At 34.4% G+C, this 15,828-nt stretch overlaps 1 protein-coding gene across 1 annotated transcript in view; it reads right to left on the bottom strand.

The window, feature by feature from the left end:
- Window positions 1-1,847: 1,847 nt before the first annotated feature.
- LOC121727785 overlaps window positions 1,848-15,828 on the bottom strand; it is a 126,129-nt gene continuing 112,148 nt past the window's right edge. The window contains exons 13-17 of the mRNA XM_042115778.1: window positions 12,008-12,079; window positions 7,726-7,814; window positions 6,664-6,724; window positions 2,614-2,743; window positions 1,848-2,020 (exon numbers count right to left, since the gene is read on the bottom strand). Coding sequence (XP_041971712.1) covers window positions 1,903-2,020; window positions 2,614-2,743; window positions 6,664-6,724; window positions 7,726-7,814; window positions 12,008-12,079 — 470 coding nt within the window. The 3' untranslated portion in view covers window positions 1,848-1,902. The remainder of the gene's footprint in view (window positions 2,021-2,613; window positions 2,744-6,663; window positions 6,725-7,725; window positions 7,815-12,007; window positions 12,080-15,828) is intronic.

The raw sequence follows: 15,828 nt of genomic DNA on the forward strand, positions 1-15,828 counted from the left end.
GCTAAGAGCTGATGCCTCCGTGGTCTAGTGGTTTAGAGCGTAACTCTTGACTCGAAAGTTTTGGGTTCAATTCCCGCGTTGGAAACGTGTTGTCTGACAAGTAAGTTAATCCATGCGTCGGATGGACATGTCGGTCTTGCACCTGATGTCTCGCGAGTCGTGTCGGTCGTCCGCCTCACTGGATTACGAGAATCATGAATAGAGAGTGCTCTTAGTACTACGCACACACTTAACCCTAGCATGACAAACATTTTTTCTCGCGTAGATCTATCATCGAAATAACACATTTTTATAGTTTTGTCGAGATAATGTTGAGATTTTGACATTATGAGACGAGTAGTTTTTAATTATCTCGAGAGTGAGATATCTCGTTGGCGTATGCTAGGCAGGCTGGCCGCGGCGGCCATCGAGATAGATACCTTAGTATGAAACCGCCATAGACCACGCGCACCTGGCCGCAACGCGACCAGCGGCCACACCATACTTTCGATGGCCGCCGCGGCCTGGCCGCTAGTGCGCGCCCGGGCTTAGGCTCTATAAAATTACTCCTGCGTTACTGACGTTTCTATGAAACCAGCCACCGTCACCGAAACGAGTGCAGGAAACGTATTAAATTACTAAAAGCTGCCTATAAATCAATTTTATAACGCCTCTGCTACAGTATAGCAATATGACATATTAATATTGCTATACTGTGCCTCTGCGCTGCGTTGTTTTATCTTTGTCACACATTGTCTTTGAACAGGGGAGCTTACGATACGGCTGATTTACTTCAATAGAGTCATAAAAGAATAGAGACTAGAATTTTACGACTTTAATCAGAGCATTCCTTTTACTGGATACTTCGTAGAAAGGAGACATTCTGTTGAAGTGTTTTATGTCTTGTCTGGTACTACTAATATAATAATATACTTATTCTGTGGTCTTGTGTAATGTGTGGTGTTGTGTACTCGGTGGTCTGCTCAAATATTAGGCTGTAAATTGGAGTACCTATTCGACCTAAGATGTTTAGAAAAATGCGTGATGTACTTATGTGAAGGTATTTTAAAAATAATCATTATAATAAGACAAAAAAAAACATACTCGGTGGTCTGCTCAAATATTAAGTTGTAAATTGGATTATTCGACCTTGAGATGATTAGAAAAATGCGTGATGTAAGTACTTATGTGCAGGTATTATAAAAATATTCCTTATAATAAGACAAATATAATTCTTCTTCGGCCATAGGCTTTAAATCTAAGAACATGTTACTCTAGCTGCATTTTCTTTATTTCGATGATTTGTAAATGTATTTTCCTAAATATGTCTGTTGACTAAAATATTATGTAATAACATTAATAAATAGGTAATTATAATTAACTTTGTACTTCAGGGTTTGGCCAAAATTGATTAATATTATATGATTAAGGGTGGGTTACACCAACTTACTTTAACTATAACTGTAACAATAACTATAACTTTAACTACAATGCAAAATGTCCAATCTTTTATTAAAGTTAAAAATGGACGCCATCAACACGCCATATTTAACCATAACCATAGAGCTCGACAAGGCTTTAAATGCACGTGGCGAGAAAAGGAACTAACGCTGTCATCATATAAAAACGTCATTTTTGACAGTTCTTCTGTCAAATTCTATTGTCAAAGTTAAGAGTTAAATTAGCCTTAACTATAACCATAACTTTAACTCTAACCACGCCTCTGGTGCAACCCAACCTAAAAAATATACACACAAACGCAGAACCAGCTTTTTTATATTAAAAAAAATAACTCATAAAATATTCATTAATAAAATTTCACAGTAACGGAAACAAAACGAAACAATCAAACAAATTAAATCAAAATATCACCTTATCACTAACAAATATTTTATTAACTACCAAAATATTTAACATTGCTATCTATACTTTATCAGTCAATCTTCTGAAGAAAACATCGTATGGGCTTGCTATGACACGTGGCGCTCTTTTCATTCTCTCTGGTGATGCCCTTGAGGGCGGATGCTGCCAATCTGGACACCTGAAAATAATTACAAATAAGGGGGCAAACGAGCAAACGGGTTACCTAATTGAAAGCAACTTCCGTCGCCCATGGACACTCGCAGTATCAAAAGAGCTGCAAGTGCGTTGCCGGCCTTTTAAGAGGGAATAGGATAATAGGGGCGGGTAGGGATGGGAACGGAAGGGAATAGGAGAGGGTAGGGAAGGGAAAAGGGTAGGGGATTGGGCCTCCGGTAAACTCACTCAGTACTCACTCGGCGAAACACAGCGCAAGCGCTGTTTCACGCCGGTTTTCTGTGAGAACGTGGTATTTCTCCGGTCGAGCCGACCCATTCGTGCCGAAGCATGGCTCTCCCACGTATAGTCTTAGTGACTACTACAGAATAATGATAGACCCTAGTGATTACAATGATACCAGCTGACGTCAGCAATTCTTTTGCTTCAGGATTCGTTCATCGCTCGGGAATCGTACATTTTTCGGCATAAAAAATATCCTTTCTCTGTACTTAAAGTATCTCCATATCTCAGCAAACTCGGGTTGGCAGTTTGGGCGTGAAGAGGTAACAGACAGACAGACGCACTTTCTTATTTATGAGATAAATGGATACTTACTTCTCTATATCAGGTAATCGCTCAGCTCCTTTACACCGCGACTCCCACTTCGTCCAATACTTGAAACCTTCCGCCTCGAATATTTGCAGTGCGCACGCGCTGTCGTCTCTTATGTCATCATCCAGGAGAGCTAAAAATGAAAACATAAATATATTATACTAGCTGTCCCGGTGAACTTCGTGTCACTTTAAAACCTTCCCTGGACTTCTACGAATATTTTAAGACTAAAATCAGCCCAATACGTTCAGCCGTTTTCGAGTTTTAGCGCGACTAATACATTTGGAAATCCATTTTTATATATAAGACTAGCTGTCCCGGTGAACTTCGTGTCACTTTAAAACCTTCCCTGGACTTCTACGAATATTTTAAGACTAAAATCAGCGTAATCCGTTCAGCCGTTTTCGAGTTTTAGCGCGACTAACACATTTGAAAATCCATTTTTATATATAAGAAGACTAGCTGTCCCGGTGAACTTCGTGTCACTTAAAAACCTTCCCTGGACTTCTACGAATATTTTAAGACCAAAATCAGCCCAATCCGTTCAGCCGTTTTCGAGTTTTAGCGCGACTAACACATTTGAAAATCCATTTTTATATATATTATATAGATTAGTACTCACAAAACATAAATTTCATAGTTGCTATCAATATTTGAAGGTGTATCTGTATGTCGACACCTCCTACGTATATTATCGTAACTGCAAATGACCAACTTTATAATACGACCGATTAAATATTTGGAAACAGATTTTTCATGATGGTGGTTACAAATAACATTCTATAATTATAAAAATTGGCATACAATCAGAAAAATATGGATAAAATAATACTCTATATAAGGTTTTATACGATATTTGTCGTTGGATTACATCATTCGCTCACTAGCGTATGTGTTAGTTACGGTAGTATACATGGTAAATTATAGACTGACACAGTACGTATATTACAAATACGATATTTTACTATGTTGTTTGCCAGTAAAATATTATTGTAAGTTATACTTAACATAATTATCGATGGAAAATTCTTGTAAAATCATCTAAGTAGTATCTAACAAATTATACTGAGAAGGATATTTATTATATTATTTATTATATTAATGAGAAGGATAGGTTAATGACATAAAAGGAATATAAATAAAAGACATAGATATGTTTTAAGATGTAGATGATTGAAGTATCACTCCCTGGAGTCTTTGAAAAAAAAATTATAAACTTGTTACACAAATAAAAAATATCTTCTGGTAACTATATCTAATAATAAGAAATAATGTGAACTAGTTTCAAAGTTACAAAAATATATTAACAGTCTCAGAGTATTATTTTTTGTTACTCTTCTATTAATCAGTCTCAAAGTAACAAAATGTAGTATTCGTTTTTCTCTTATTCTAGGCACCCTTTTTAATTTTAGCATAATTACTAATCTTACCAAAAATAATCATATATTATTATTTAGTAACAATATTATTGTTAAAATGAGTGATTCTAATAAAGAAATTCGATACCTTTTTAAATTTTTATTACAAGAAATGTAAAATACAACACAAGCCGCGAAAAAAAATTTAAATGTTTTTAGACCTAATGCAGTATCTGTGAGCGTAGCGTAAATTTGGCTTAAGCGTTTTTAATCCGAAAATTTTGATATCAAAGATGCACGTCGCTCTGGTCGCCCTGTTACGGGCAAAACTGATGGCATTTTTGAAAAAGTGGAGCAAGATCGGCATATTAGTAGTTACGATGTAGCTAAAGAACTAGGGATTGACCACAAAACGGTTTTGAATAAAGCTGGGTACACAAAAAGTTCGATATTTGGATGCCTAATGAGCTCACTGAAAGAAACCTAATGAACCATGTACTCATTTGTGATTCTTTATTACGACGTAATGAAACCGAACCATTTTTGATGAAGCTGATAACTAGTGATGAAAAATGGATCAGGGACAACAAGTGCGTGCGAAAAAGATCGTGTTCAAAGGGCGATCAGGCTTCACAGACTGTTGCGAAACCCGGGTTAACTCGCAACAAGATGATGCTATGTGTGTGGTGGGATTGGAAGGGCATTATTCATTATGAGCTGTTACCGCCAGGCAGGACCATCCATTCTGAACTGTACTGCGAACAACTGATGAGATTAAAGCAAGAAGTTGAGAGAAAGCGGCCGGAATTAATCAACAGAAGGGGTATGGTTTTTCACAATGATAACGCTTGACCTCACACATATTTAGCCGCTCAGCAAAAATTACGGGAGTTTGGCTGGAAGGTTCTAATGCACCTGCCGTATAGTCCTGGCCTTGCACCTTCAGATTTCCACCTGTTTCGGTTGCTGCAAAATTCCTTAGGCAGTGTCAACTGTCAGGTTGACATCACAAGAGAACTGCCAAAACCACTTGTCGCAGTTTTTTTTATTAGAAGCCCCAAAATTTTTATAGCAATGGAATCATATCCCTACTAACAAGATGGCAAAAAGTTATCGAAGAAAATGGCACCCATATACTGTAGTCAATTTTAAATAAACTTTATAAAAATTCCTTTTGTATTTTTATATAAAATGCGAAGAAACTTTTTCCCCAACCTAATATCTTTCCATTCTTCAATACGTTTCCTTTATCTTTACGGGAACTAATTAATCGTCTCGATGTTTGGGTGAGGATTCAGGAAAAGGAGTCAGTGACTTGTTTGCTTGTGGCGTAAACAGTAAATCTGTATTAGAAGATATTACAGATAATGGTGGCTCAATATCACACACATTTTCAACAAATCAAAAATGGTTGTCGCAATTAATATCCAGATGATTAACTGTACAATTAGGAGATGTATGTCGTGTCGTGCAGTGTCTTCTATAATGGAAGAGTTACTAACAGTCCTTAAACAAAAAAATAGTAACAATAAGAGCACGAATATAGTATCAGCTTATGATAATTATTTAACTGATGCAATGGAATTTTCGATTAGGATTAAACATTGCTCTAATCCTAATGATGGTATTCGGCTAAATGATATTTCCTCCGAATCAGATAATAAATCCATCATGGCGTTTATTTCTTCAATATCTATAGTAGATGGGAGAGGAGATTCTGCAAAAATATCATTGAAATTCTTTGTAAATAAGTATTTTCTAGAAGAATATTATAGTAACTTCTATAGAATAACGAAGAAAAATATTGTAAGTAAAACATACTATAGAAAAAAGATTATGATTTCAGTGTAATATATCGTAAGTTTAAATACGGATCGTATTTACAACATATTTCCAAAGTAAAATATCTCAAGTAATACATACGACAGCAAAACGATGTTAAAATTCAGCGTATAATAAAGTAACTTATACTTACGATATTAAACTTTGCAACACTCCAAAGGCTCCAAATAACCTGTACTAATATCATAATAATGCAAAAATAAAGCATTGATCTACAAAAGCACGCGCGTGCGCACCTCCCGCGTACTCTATGGGAACTTATAGTTACGCGGCGTTCGCGCAGCGCATTGGCCCCTCTGGAGTAGGAGAGTAGGAGGTGTCGATGTATATCTGTCTGACAGCATATTTGTAAAGATGCTGTTAGTAAAAACGAGCAGACGAACACAGGGAAGTTACATTTATTTTATATGAAAGCAATAAACTCCTGTGTTGAATGCAACGAAGGAAACAAATCTACTAGATTTTGCCCGTTAATTCGTATGAGTATTTATTTCAAAAGGTTTACAGTACCATCAAAGAATTATATTAATAGATGCATAGGTAGTTGACACGACCCACATCATTTGATTGGTTTATGTCAATTCAATATGGTCGTAATCTTGTCGGCTGGGATTGACATAACATGACCAAATAACGTAGGACCGCTCTGCATAGGAATCAACCTCTCTGATAGTACATTTAATAATATACTTTGTACAGGATAAAACTCTATTAGGTCCGCTAACGATCCATAAAATGTCGTTACTTTATTGTAATTAGAAATAATTACGTGAGAAAGAGATATCATTAGAAGAATTTAACGAGAAGAAAGAGAGGATAAGAGGAATAACGTCTCGTGTCGTAATGTACTTACATTCGCACGCCACATTACATCTTCCGCCCTTCCGTCCCTCCTTACACCATTCGCTTCCTATCTGGAAAGAAAACAAACGTTCATATCCGCCAACTCAAATTAATATTACATTATAATATTGTTTGTACACTCGAATAAATAAACAGCTATTATATTAGTAATTGTTTGCTTTTTCGGTACTTTATAAATAATTAATTCGTGTGCAATTATGTACATTTAGATAACGCCTACCAATGTTATAAGCTGTATATATTTTTTACCCGATTGCTCTAGACTCTAGAGTCTAGAGATATTGATTTTAGGTCTTTCGATCTTATCCTTACTTTCTTACTTACATAGTAACTATTTTGTTCTCTTACTGATAAATATAATATTTGATACTAACTGTTGCCCGCAACTTCGTCCGCGTGAATGTATGTTATTATAATTTAGATTTAGAAAATTGAACACCCATCTACGACTACTTTATTTGAATCTATATTACACACGAAATTTTTAATTTACATCAAAGACTAAGGAAACTTGAACCACAGATACGTTTTGAAAAAATACCGCTTGGCGTGGACCCGGCCCCCATCCCCGATGGGGAAGGGAAGGGAACATGTGACGGAGATAGAGGATAGACTACAGAAGACGGGATTTAATGTAGTATTCGAGTTAAAAATCTATACAACAAAAAAGAATTTTGAAAATCTAACGACAAATTACAGCAAAGTAAACATAAATTCCTCCTTTTTTGGAAGTCGGAAGTATCTAAGATGTTAGGTATAACCATGCTAAATTTCATTGAAATTGGTCGAGCGAATTCAGAGATTAGCCCGTCAAACAGACGAACAGACACAGAAACAAAAATTTCAAAAACAGTTAAAATGTGTTCTACTACTCTTCTAACATGCCCCTGACTCGTTTTTTCAAGTTTATTTTCAATATACAAAATTTTACCTCTACGATTTTATTATATTACATAAGTACTAAATTTATTAAATATTTTTACCTATCCCAAAAAATGCACAACACCGCTCGAAGTTTCTACTTTAAAAAATTATTATATGTACAACTTACTTGAAATAAACCATAGTATTGTTTCCTGGGCGATTTCACAACATGCGCTGCGGTGTTCCTGTCACTTTCCTGTTCTATAAGACATACCCCTGTAACAAGACGTTATAAGAGGCGATGTAAGCTTTAATTTTCATATTATTACGGACTAGCTGTTGCCCGCGACTTCGTCCGCGTGAACTTTAGTTTTTTATAGTTGTTCCCGTACATCGATTGAGTCGTTTACGCGTAAATCAGAAAAGTGCTATATTGTGTGGGAACCGCACATTTTTCCGGGACAAAAAACATTCCTTGTCCCGGATTCAAATTAGTATCTCCAATCTCCATGCCAAATTTCATCAAAATAGATTGAATAGTTTACGCGGAAATCATAAAAGTATATTGTACAGTAACCGTACATTTTCCTTGACAAAATGTATCCTATGTTCTTTTTCGGAACTCAAAGTATATTTATACCAAATTTCAGTAAAATGGGTCCAACCGTTTACGCGTGATGTCGTGACCACGCGAAATATAACGTTCCGCGCAGCTTCGCTCGCGTAAATTAGATATTTCACAGATAAATTAGTCCACAAAAAATAGCCTATGATCCTTCACGTGGTCTTCTTCTTATCTGTGCCAAATAACAAAAAAATTGCTCCAGTAGTTCGTGAGATAAGCCCTTTCAAATAATTTCCCCCATTTTTCCTCATTTTCCTCTATTTCTTCGCTCTCATTAGTTTTAGCGTGATAAAATATAGCCTATAGCCTTTCTCGATAAATGGGCTATTTAACACTGAAAAAATTTTTCAAAATCGGACATTTAATTCCTGAGATTACCACGTTCAAATATCTCCCATTCTTTCCACACTTTCCTCTATTTCTTCGCTCCTATTAGTCTTAGCGCGATAAAATATAGCCCATAGCCTTCCTCAATAAATGGGCTATCTAACAGTGAAAGAATTTTTCAAATCGGACCAGTGGTTCCTGAGATTAGTGCGTTCAAACAAACAAACGAAGATAACAATCCAGTTCCAAGTTCCAACGAATACTGTACGGTACATTCATAATTTTCCCTCCGCTTTTAATTAAGTACATTATTCTGATAGTGAAGTTTTAATCAAGATCCGAATAAAACAAAGTGTTTTAACAATGGATTATTTAACGATAGTTTAATATTATGTGTAATCGTTAAGGACCAACATACAAACGGCGTATTGAGACACAAATGTGAAATTCTGTGTCCAAGTGAAGAGCCCAAAAACATCATGCGCACAGCGCAATCACAATAGACATAACTACGAGTACCAGTAGTTCGACTGCAAAGAAACGGACTGGTTTCAATATCTGTCAAATTCGTCGGGTTTCACTAGGATTATGAATGGATTGTGCCTCGCGCTGGCTGATATAATTTATTTTTAAATATTTCAAATAAAGATTTCAAAATTGGATTCTGACAATTTTAATCGCATGTGCCAAAACACACAACAATACGACCAAAGAGGAACACGTCCAGCGAATATGTCATAGTTTTAAATTCGTAGGTAACAAGTTAACAACCCTAACGACGATTTTCGTCATAATACGTCAAATTTAAAAATTTCAACATCAGTTCTAAGTCGGCATACTCTATCATTCTGTCTACTCTGGCGCAATGTTTGACTATTGGGTGGAGTTTGATTCTTCTCGTGCGGCTAACACAATATTATAATATTATTACCTATCAAGTAGTATTTTGCCCCGCTTTAGTGTATAATTAAGGTTTTTATTAGATTTAGGGCTGCGTATGTAAGGTTAGAAACTTGGCTCTACATGAGATCTCACTACTTTTTGTCACCACGAACTATATTATGTTCTCATCTTGGCAACATTTTTACATGAAAATGTTTTTGGTGGGATCTTATGTTCCGAGAATAGTCTTCTCTGTATTTTCATGAAATTTAGTATATAGGGGGTTTCGGGGGCGATAAGTCGATCTAGCTAGGAATCATTTTTGGAAAATGTCATTTTATTCGTGTTTTATCGAATACCGAGCAAAGCTCGGTCGTATAGCTAGTGTTATCAATTAGAAACAAATATAAAGCATTTCAAACTTGAAAGCCCAGTTATAGACTAATGTAAACAGCACCTAACCGTGAGGCGTGAGCAGAGTCAATATGTACTGAATAAACTGAATACTTGTTTAGGAACTCAGCCGAGTTGCGAACACCAAAGTCTTGGCTTAACTTCGTCTCGATTTGATTGGAATTGAGATATTATAGATATTCGGTCGATAATATAGTAGGAAATATTATGTATATTAGGCTGCCTTCACATTAAGTCTCGAGTAGTGCGGCAGCCGCAGTCACAGCCTTGTATTTTTATGTACGCTAGCTCATTGCTTGTCCTGTGTCGAGAAGATAGACAGCGGTAGCCAACCATGAAAACACCTTGATAGGATCTCAAGGAGTTCGAGGGCGCATCAAATCAGTAAAAATTTCAGAAGTCTAGCTATAGCGGTTCTTGAGTTACAGCCTGGAGACACAGAGACAGATGGACAGACATCTCAGTCTTAGTAATAGGGTCCCGTGGATACGGAACCCTAAAAAATGTTATCTACTTACAATAATTATTTATTTATTTGTTTATTATCATTAGACAAGTTTTTATACATTTCCTTTCTTGAAGCGCAAATCACGAGCGAATATCCTGGCAAATGAAATGAGCAAATGCAAAATGAATGTGGGGCAGATTTTACGATTACCTATAATGTTATGAAATACCGATGTTATAAGTATAAGTTATGTTATATTATAAGGTTCTTTGTAGCTAGTGCGAAACTTAAAAAACATTTTTAAAGAGTTTTCCGCTCACCCTCCTGCTGTAGACTTCACTAAAGATTCTGAATATTATGTACTCTGTAATTATTCTAATCTATCGGACGCTATACCTTCATATTATTATTGATAACTTTTACCCTCTTTACATAATATTATTAATTATTATGTATATTCATTATTCACAGATCTATTTCTATGGTATATTGCATTTATTTCTGATCTATTAATAATATATTAATAAACTAATAATAATGTTGATCTATTTCTGTGGTATATTGCATTTAGCCCACGGTAAGCCTCATATCAACAGTTTGCTTCAACAGGATATAGCAGTATGTTTCTAGGATTAAAATGTAACTACTCATAGAGGAAAATGATTTCGAACAAACGTTTTTGTGAGTGTTACAAACAAAAGTCCGGAACAGTATTGCGTGGAAAACCCGTGCGCTCGTGATTATACACTTGCTCACGATAACAATGGACCCATTGATTGTGTTTATAAATAGATTCACACTTTGAACCCGGTTTTTCGGTAGTAATTTGCTGAGCAATCAATTTTCTTAATGAGCCATCTATCTATCTACAGCATGACTGGTGAGACATGATCAATACTTAGGGAGAGTACTCGGTACTCGCTTCTCATTATAATTATGTAATAAAATTAGGTATTTAATTTTTCACCAAATTACCCTTTAAATAAATGAATCATGGACATAAGTAAATTACTATGCGGCCGGCGCGGCGGCGAGTGCCCCGCGCCGCGCGCTACCTCTCCCGCGCGCGGTGTCCATGCGTTGGGTAAATAATTATTTAACTTTAAGCTACATATTTTACTCAGTGATCAATTGATATATATTTTTTATATATATTTTAACTAATATAATAGCCAAATATCACGTCCTCGAGTATTGAACATGTCTCACCAGTCATGTTGTACACAGTAAACAGAAAGATAACCAGAAACGATTAGTAAATAAAAGAATCTATTAAGTGCCTACATGATTATTATCAGTATATTAAACTAGATGACCCCGCAAGTCCTTTGCACCAAAATTTGTTTATCGCGCGGGAACCATACATTTTTACGGTATAAAAAGTATTCTCTGTCCTTTCCCGGGACTTCAAGTATCTCTATACCAAACAGCAAAATCGGTTCAGTGATTTGGGCGTGAAGAGGTAACAGACAGACAGACAGACACAATTTCGTATTTTTAATATAAGTATAGATATAATATTAGTAGGATATTAATGTGTATTGTTTGTTCGTGTTACAGTTTTTTTTATTTTTATATAATACTTACTTGGTTTATTACATTTCATGGATTTAAACAAAATAGCTGTCAGTTACAAGTTAACAACATACTGCATAAGTCATAACCACGGAGCTAATAGGTTATAAAATTTTGTTGTCATATCTATTTACCATACATCAACGTGTGCAACAAACCGTGACTATAAAATAAAATATAAAAATAATATCAACTTACAATTGCTGAGGAACGTTTTTTGGTGGAAATTAATCTTTAAGAGCTCCCGAGTCAGTTCACATCTTTTGAAGACTTTCCCATTGACAATATTTAATGACAACACAAGAATTAGGACAAAGCCAATACGTCCACACTTCATTATGCTCTGATAAAAACTAACTACTATCAGCGATGCTAATTTGTACTTTAATATGCGCTGACGCACCATTTGACATTTGACTTCAATTACGGGAAATCCAAGTGATATCGCGAGATTAACAGTTATATTTTATTATTATCTGCATTATTTTTAAAATGTAAATAGTAAAATTTAGTAAGACAAAGTCTAGACATTATTTTACTTATTTTAAAATTAATAATAATTATTATGCGTGTTTTTTTAATTTATCAAATAAGTCTGAATGTCATATCGATAATAAGCGGTTTTTCCAAAAAAAAAATCAAATAGGTATATTGTATAAAAACTGTTTCTAATACCTTTCGAAATTCTAAAATATAATGTGGTATCGTATACTCTGGCAACACTGGTGTAGTTCAGCTAATCTAATCACAGGTTAATTTGGTATCGTCAATAAAGATTATTATGTTAAATAGAGTCCATCGGATGTATACGATGCGGTTGGAACCAATGGCCTTTAGGACGAGGCTATAATGTCGTTTAATTAACGTGGTAAGTGGAGCTGATAGGTAGAGTAGGAAAAAGGTTTGAATGGCTTACTTCAGCTATTATTGGTGTTTACCTAAATCGTTGTAACTCTTAAACTCATTAGTTATTGGACTAATATAGTAAATTTAATGACTTGCTGATAAGAAAAAATTACTTTATTTTTGAAAAATCTTGGAATACGTCGCGAGGATGCTAGCGCATGAGACTTTACTGTAATTTTCTTAGTGTATTTGGTATAAAAGATTAAATTCTTAAGTTACGTAATTCGATCACATATAACAATTTTACGTTGCATAGGTAGAATTTTATAAGAAATTCTGCTCGCGGTAAATTAGATGCCACACATTAAAACTCCTCAGGGTAATGAATAGCAATTTCAATTCGTCGTGTTCCAGGAAGCATCTGAGTTTCCTGGGTCGTGAGCATCGAAATACAATGCATTACAGAGCTATAACTATAACACATATATAGGACTGCTTATATGGTTGCTGCAGTTACTGTCATAAATAAGGACAATGAAAAATGTGGCCGACCCCGATGTGACAACAATCAAATGAATGTCAGTGGCGTAACTAAATTATCATCTGGGGCTCGTGGCAATTTGTTGGTGGATATCTATACATATAAAACTTAAAGGTGACTGATTGACATAATAATAATATTATATATAACGAGCTTTTGCTCGCGGCTTCGCTCGCCTTAAGAAGTATTATTATGTACAAACTTTCATCCCCTATTTGAACCCCTTGGGGTTGGAATTTATCAAAATCCTTTCTTAGCGGATGCCTACGTTATAACATCTACCTGCATGCCAAATTTCAGCCCGATCAGTCCAGTGGTTTGGGCTGTGCGTTGATAGATCACTATGTCAATCAGTTAGTCACCTTTGAGTTTTATATAAGATGAAATTTGACATGCAGGTAGATATTATGACGTAGGCATCCGCTAAGAAAGGATTTTGATCAATTCCGCCTCCAAGGGGTTAAAATAGGGGATGAAAGTTTGTATATAATAATTAATAATACTACTTAACGCGAGCGAAGCCGCGGGCAAAAGCTCGTCGTCATATAAAAATCCTTTCGTTAATAATAATACTAATACAATGTAAAAACATACTTTTCTGAGCTTGCTTGCGCCGAGGCCCGTTTGGATCGTAGGCTCTTAGCATTTCCTTGCCATGCCGGCCGGGCTGGCCGGTGGCAGCACCCTATATGTCACTGAAGAGCACATTTTGTGGAACCAATTGTTCGACACAGTTTCTCTTCCATAGTATGGTATTTCGATGGTCGCGAGTCAGATGATAACGGGGGATATAATTGGCACATTTCATTACGTACCTGAGTGTTCGCATAACGCTGGCTTTGATGACGAATTCGCTAATGCCTATTTGTAACTACCTATAATATATGATATGAATAATATTCATGAATCTTGCAATAGCATATTATTTGAATCTAAATATGTTCGAAAACCACGCCTCCCTTGCTCTATATATTCTGTTTATTTACTAGAACTTTACAAAAATATGATTAAAAAAAACAAGATAAAAAAAGTTAATATTTTATTAAATATGCCGCTTATAAATTATTATTTACAATAATTGTATAAACTAATTAAAGCAGAATCAAAGTTCTTCCATAAGTAGGTACATTTAATATGTTACATGAAATAAAAAAAATATTTTTAAGACTTAATTATTGATACTTAACGATGGGGTCATACTCAAGTTCTTAAGTTGAAATAATTGTAGAAAATCTTTACTTTAGTTTTTTCTAGAATATTATTAAAATAAAAAATCTTCCATGAATCTCCGCTGTTACTTATTATAATTTAATTTCACTATTCTCCTTCAAAAATTAAAAAAATTAAGGCTTTCATACACGATAATATAATAAAAGTCAAACATTTACAAATTATAATAACATTGCAAGAAGTAACATTTTGTTTGTTTTAAAAACCAAGCGAACAAAAAACAATACATAATATACATAATTTTAGATACCTATAATCAATTTAAATACAATTTTATTACTTAATAATAAAATAATGCAACAGTTAAGAGCCTCCTGTTACATATTAATAATAAGTTAATAATAATAATGATTAATAAAAAAAATAAGAATCTCAGTTTACATTCCAACAGCCTAAATGTTAGTGAATAGAAGGACTAGCGACTTATTATTATTAACAACAATTTAAAAGCACGTCACAATATCAAAGAGAAATTAAATATTAGCAAATCAAAAATGTATATAATATATTTACACAGCGTTATTCTTATTATAAGTAAAATATACAAAAATATTGCCATAACGTGGCCAATAACGGTTTTCATAAAAATCCTATTAAAACTTGCTATTAGTTATTGACAAAACAATATTCTAAAACGTATAATATTTTATTTGTCTCTCTTTCCAGTTTTCCAATATCCAGTCTCAAAAACTTCCACATAAAAACTATAAAAAACCAATAACTTTGTAAACCTTAAAAAATAAAAGTATTTTAAATGTGCTAACGTAAGAATTATTTTAAAAAATTCTGTACATTTGTTCAACATAACTTAATCTAAGAATGTATACAATATTTATTATGGACGGTTTATGGCTGTAATTTTGTCAATTGTTTAAACAATTTGGATCTGTATTTAGCCTGGAAATAATGAATTATATATCTAATAAAATATAATTATATAATCTAGCATTTATGCTCTCGCTGCCTGTGACTTTGTTTAAACCTAAAAGAAGTCACAGGCCTAGTGCTTATATAATATTAACGTGCTAATATAATATTAACGGAATGCAAACTACACCAAAACCTGAGGCGATACTGCGGAGATCTAGTAGCCGAAGTTATAACATTATTGAATCTTTTATAAGAAAGTTTGGGGTCGACGCGGGTCAAAGTATCTAAATCAAAGCTAAACAAGGGTTATTGATGGAGCCTCAGAATATCTTATATTTGTGTTACAAGAAATAAGTTATAATTACCATGAAAATCACAAAAGCAGATGAAAATAGCGGGGAACATAAATAATTAGATTCACTATTTCAAGTTTCACCACTTCCAAAATTAAAAATCACTTTCTTTATAAGTATGTTTTGTATCTCTTTTAAAAGTCGCAACAAAAACCTCGTTAATACCCTTTGCTTTGAAC

The sequence above is a fragment of the Aricia agestis genome, chromosome 6 (genome assembly GCF_905147365.1).
Source record: "Aricia agestis chromosome 6, ilAriAges1.1, whole genome shotgun sequence".
NCBI lineage: Eukaryota > Metazoa > Arthropoda > Insecta > Lepidoptera > Lycaenidae > Aricia > Aricia agestis.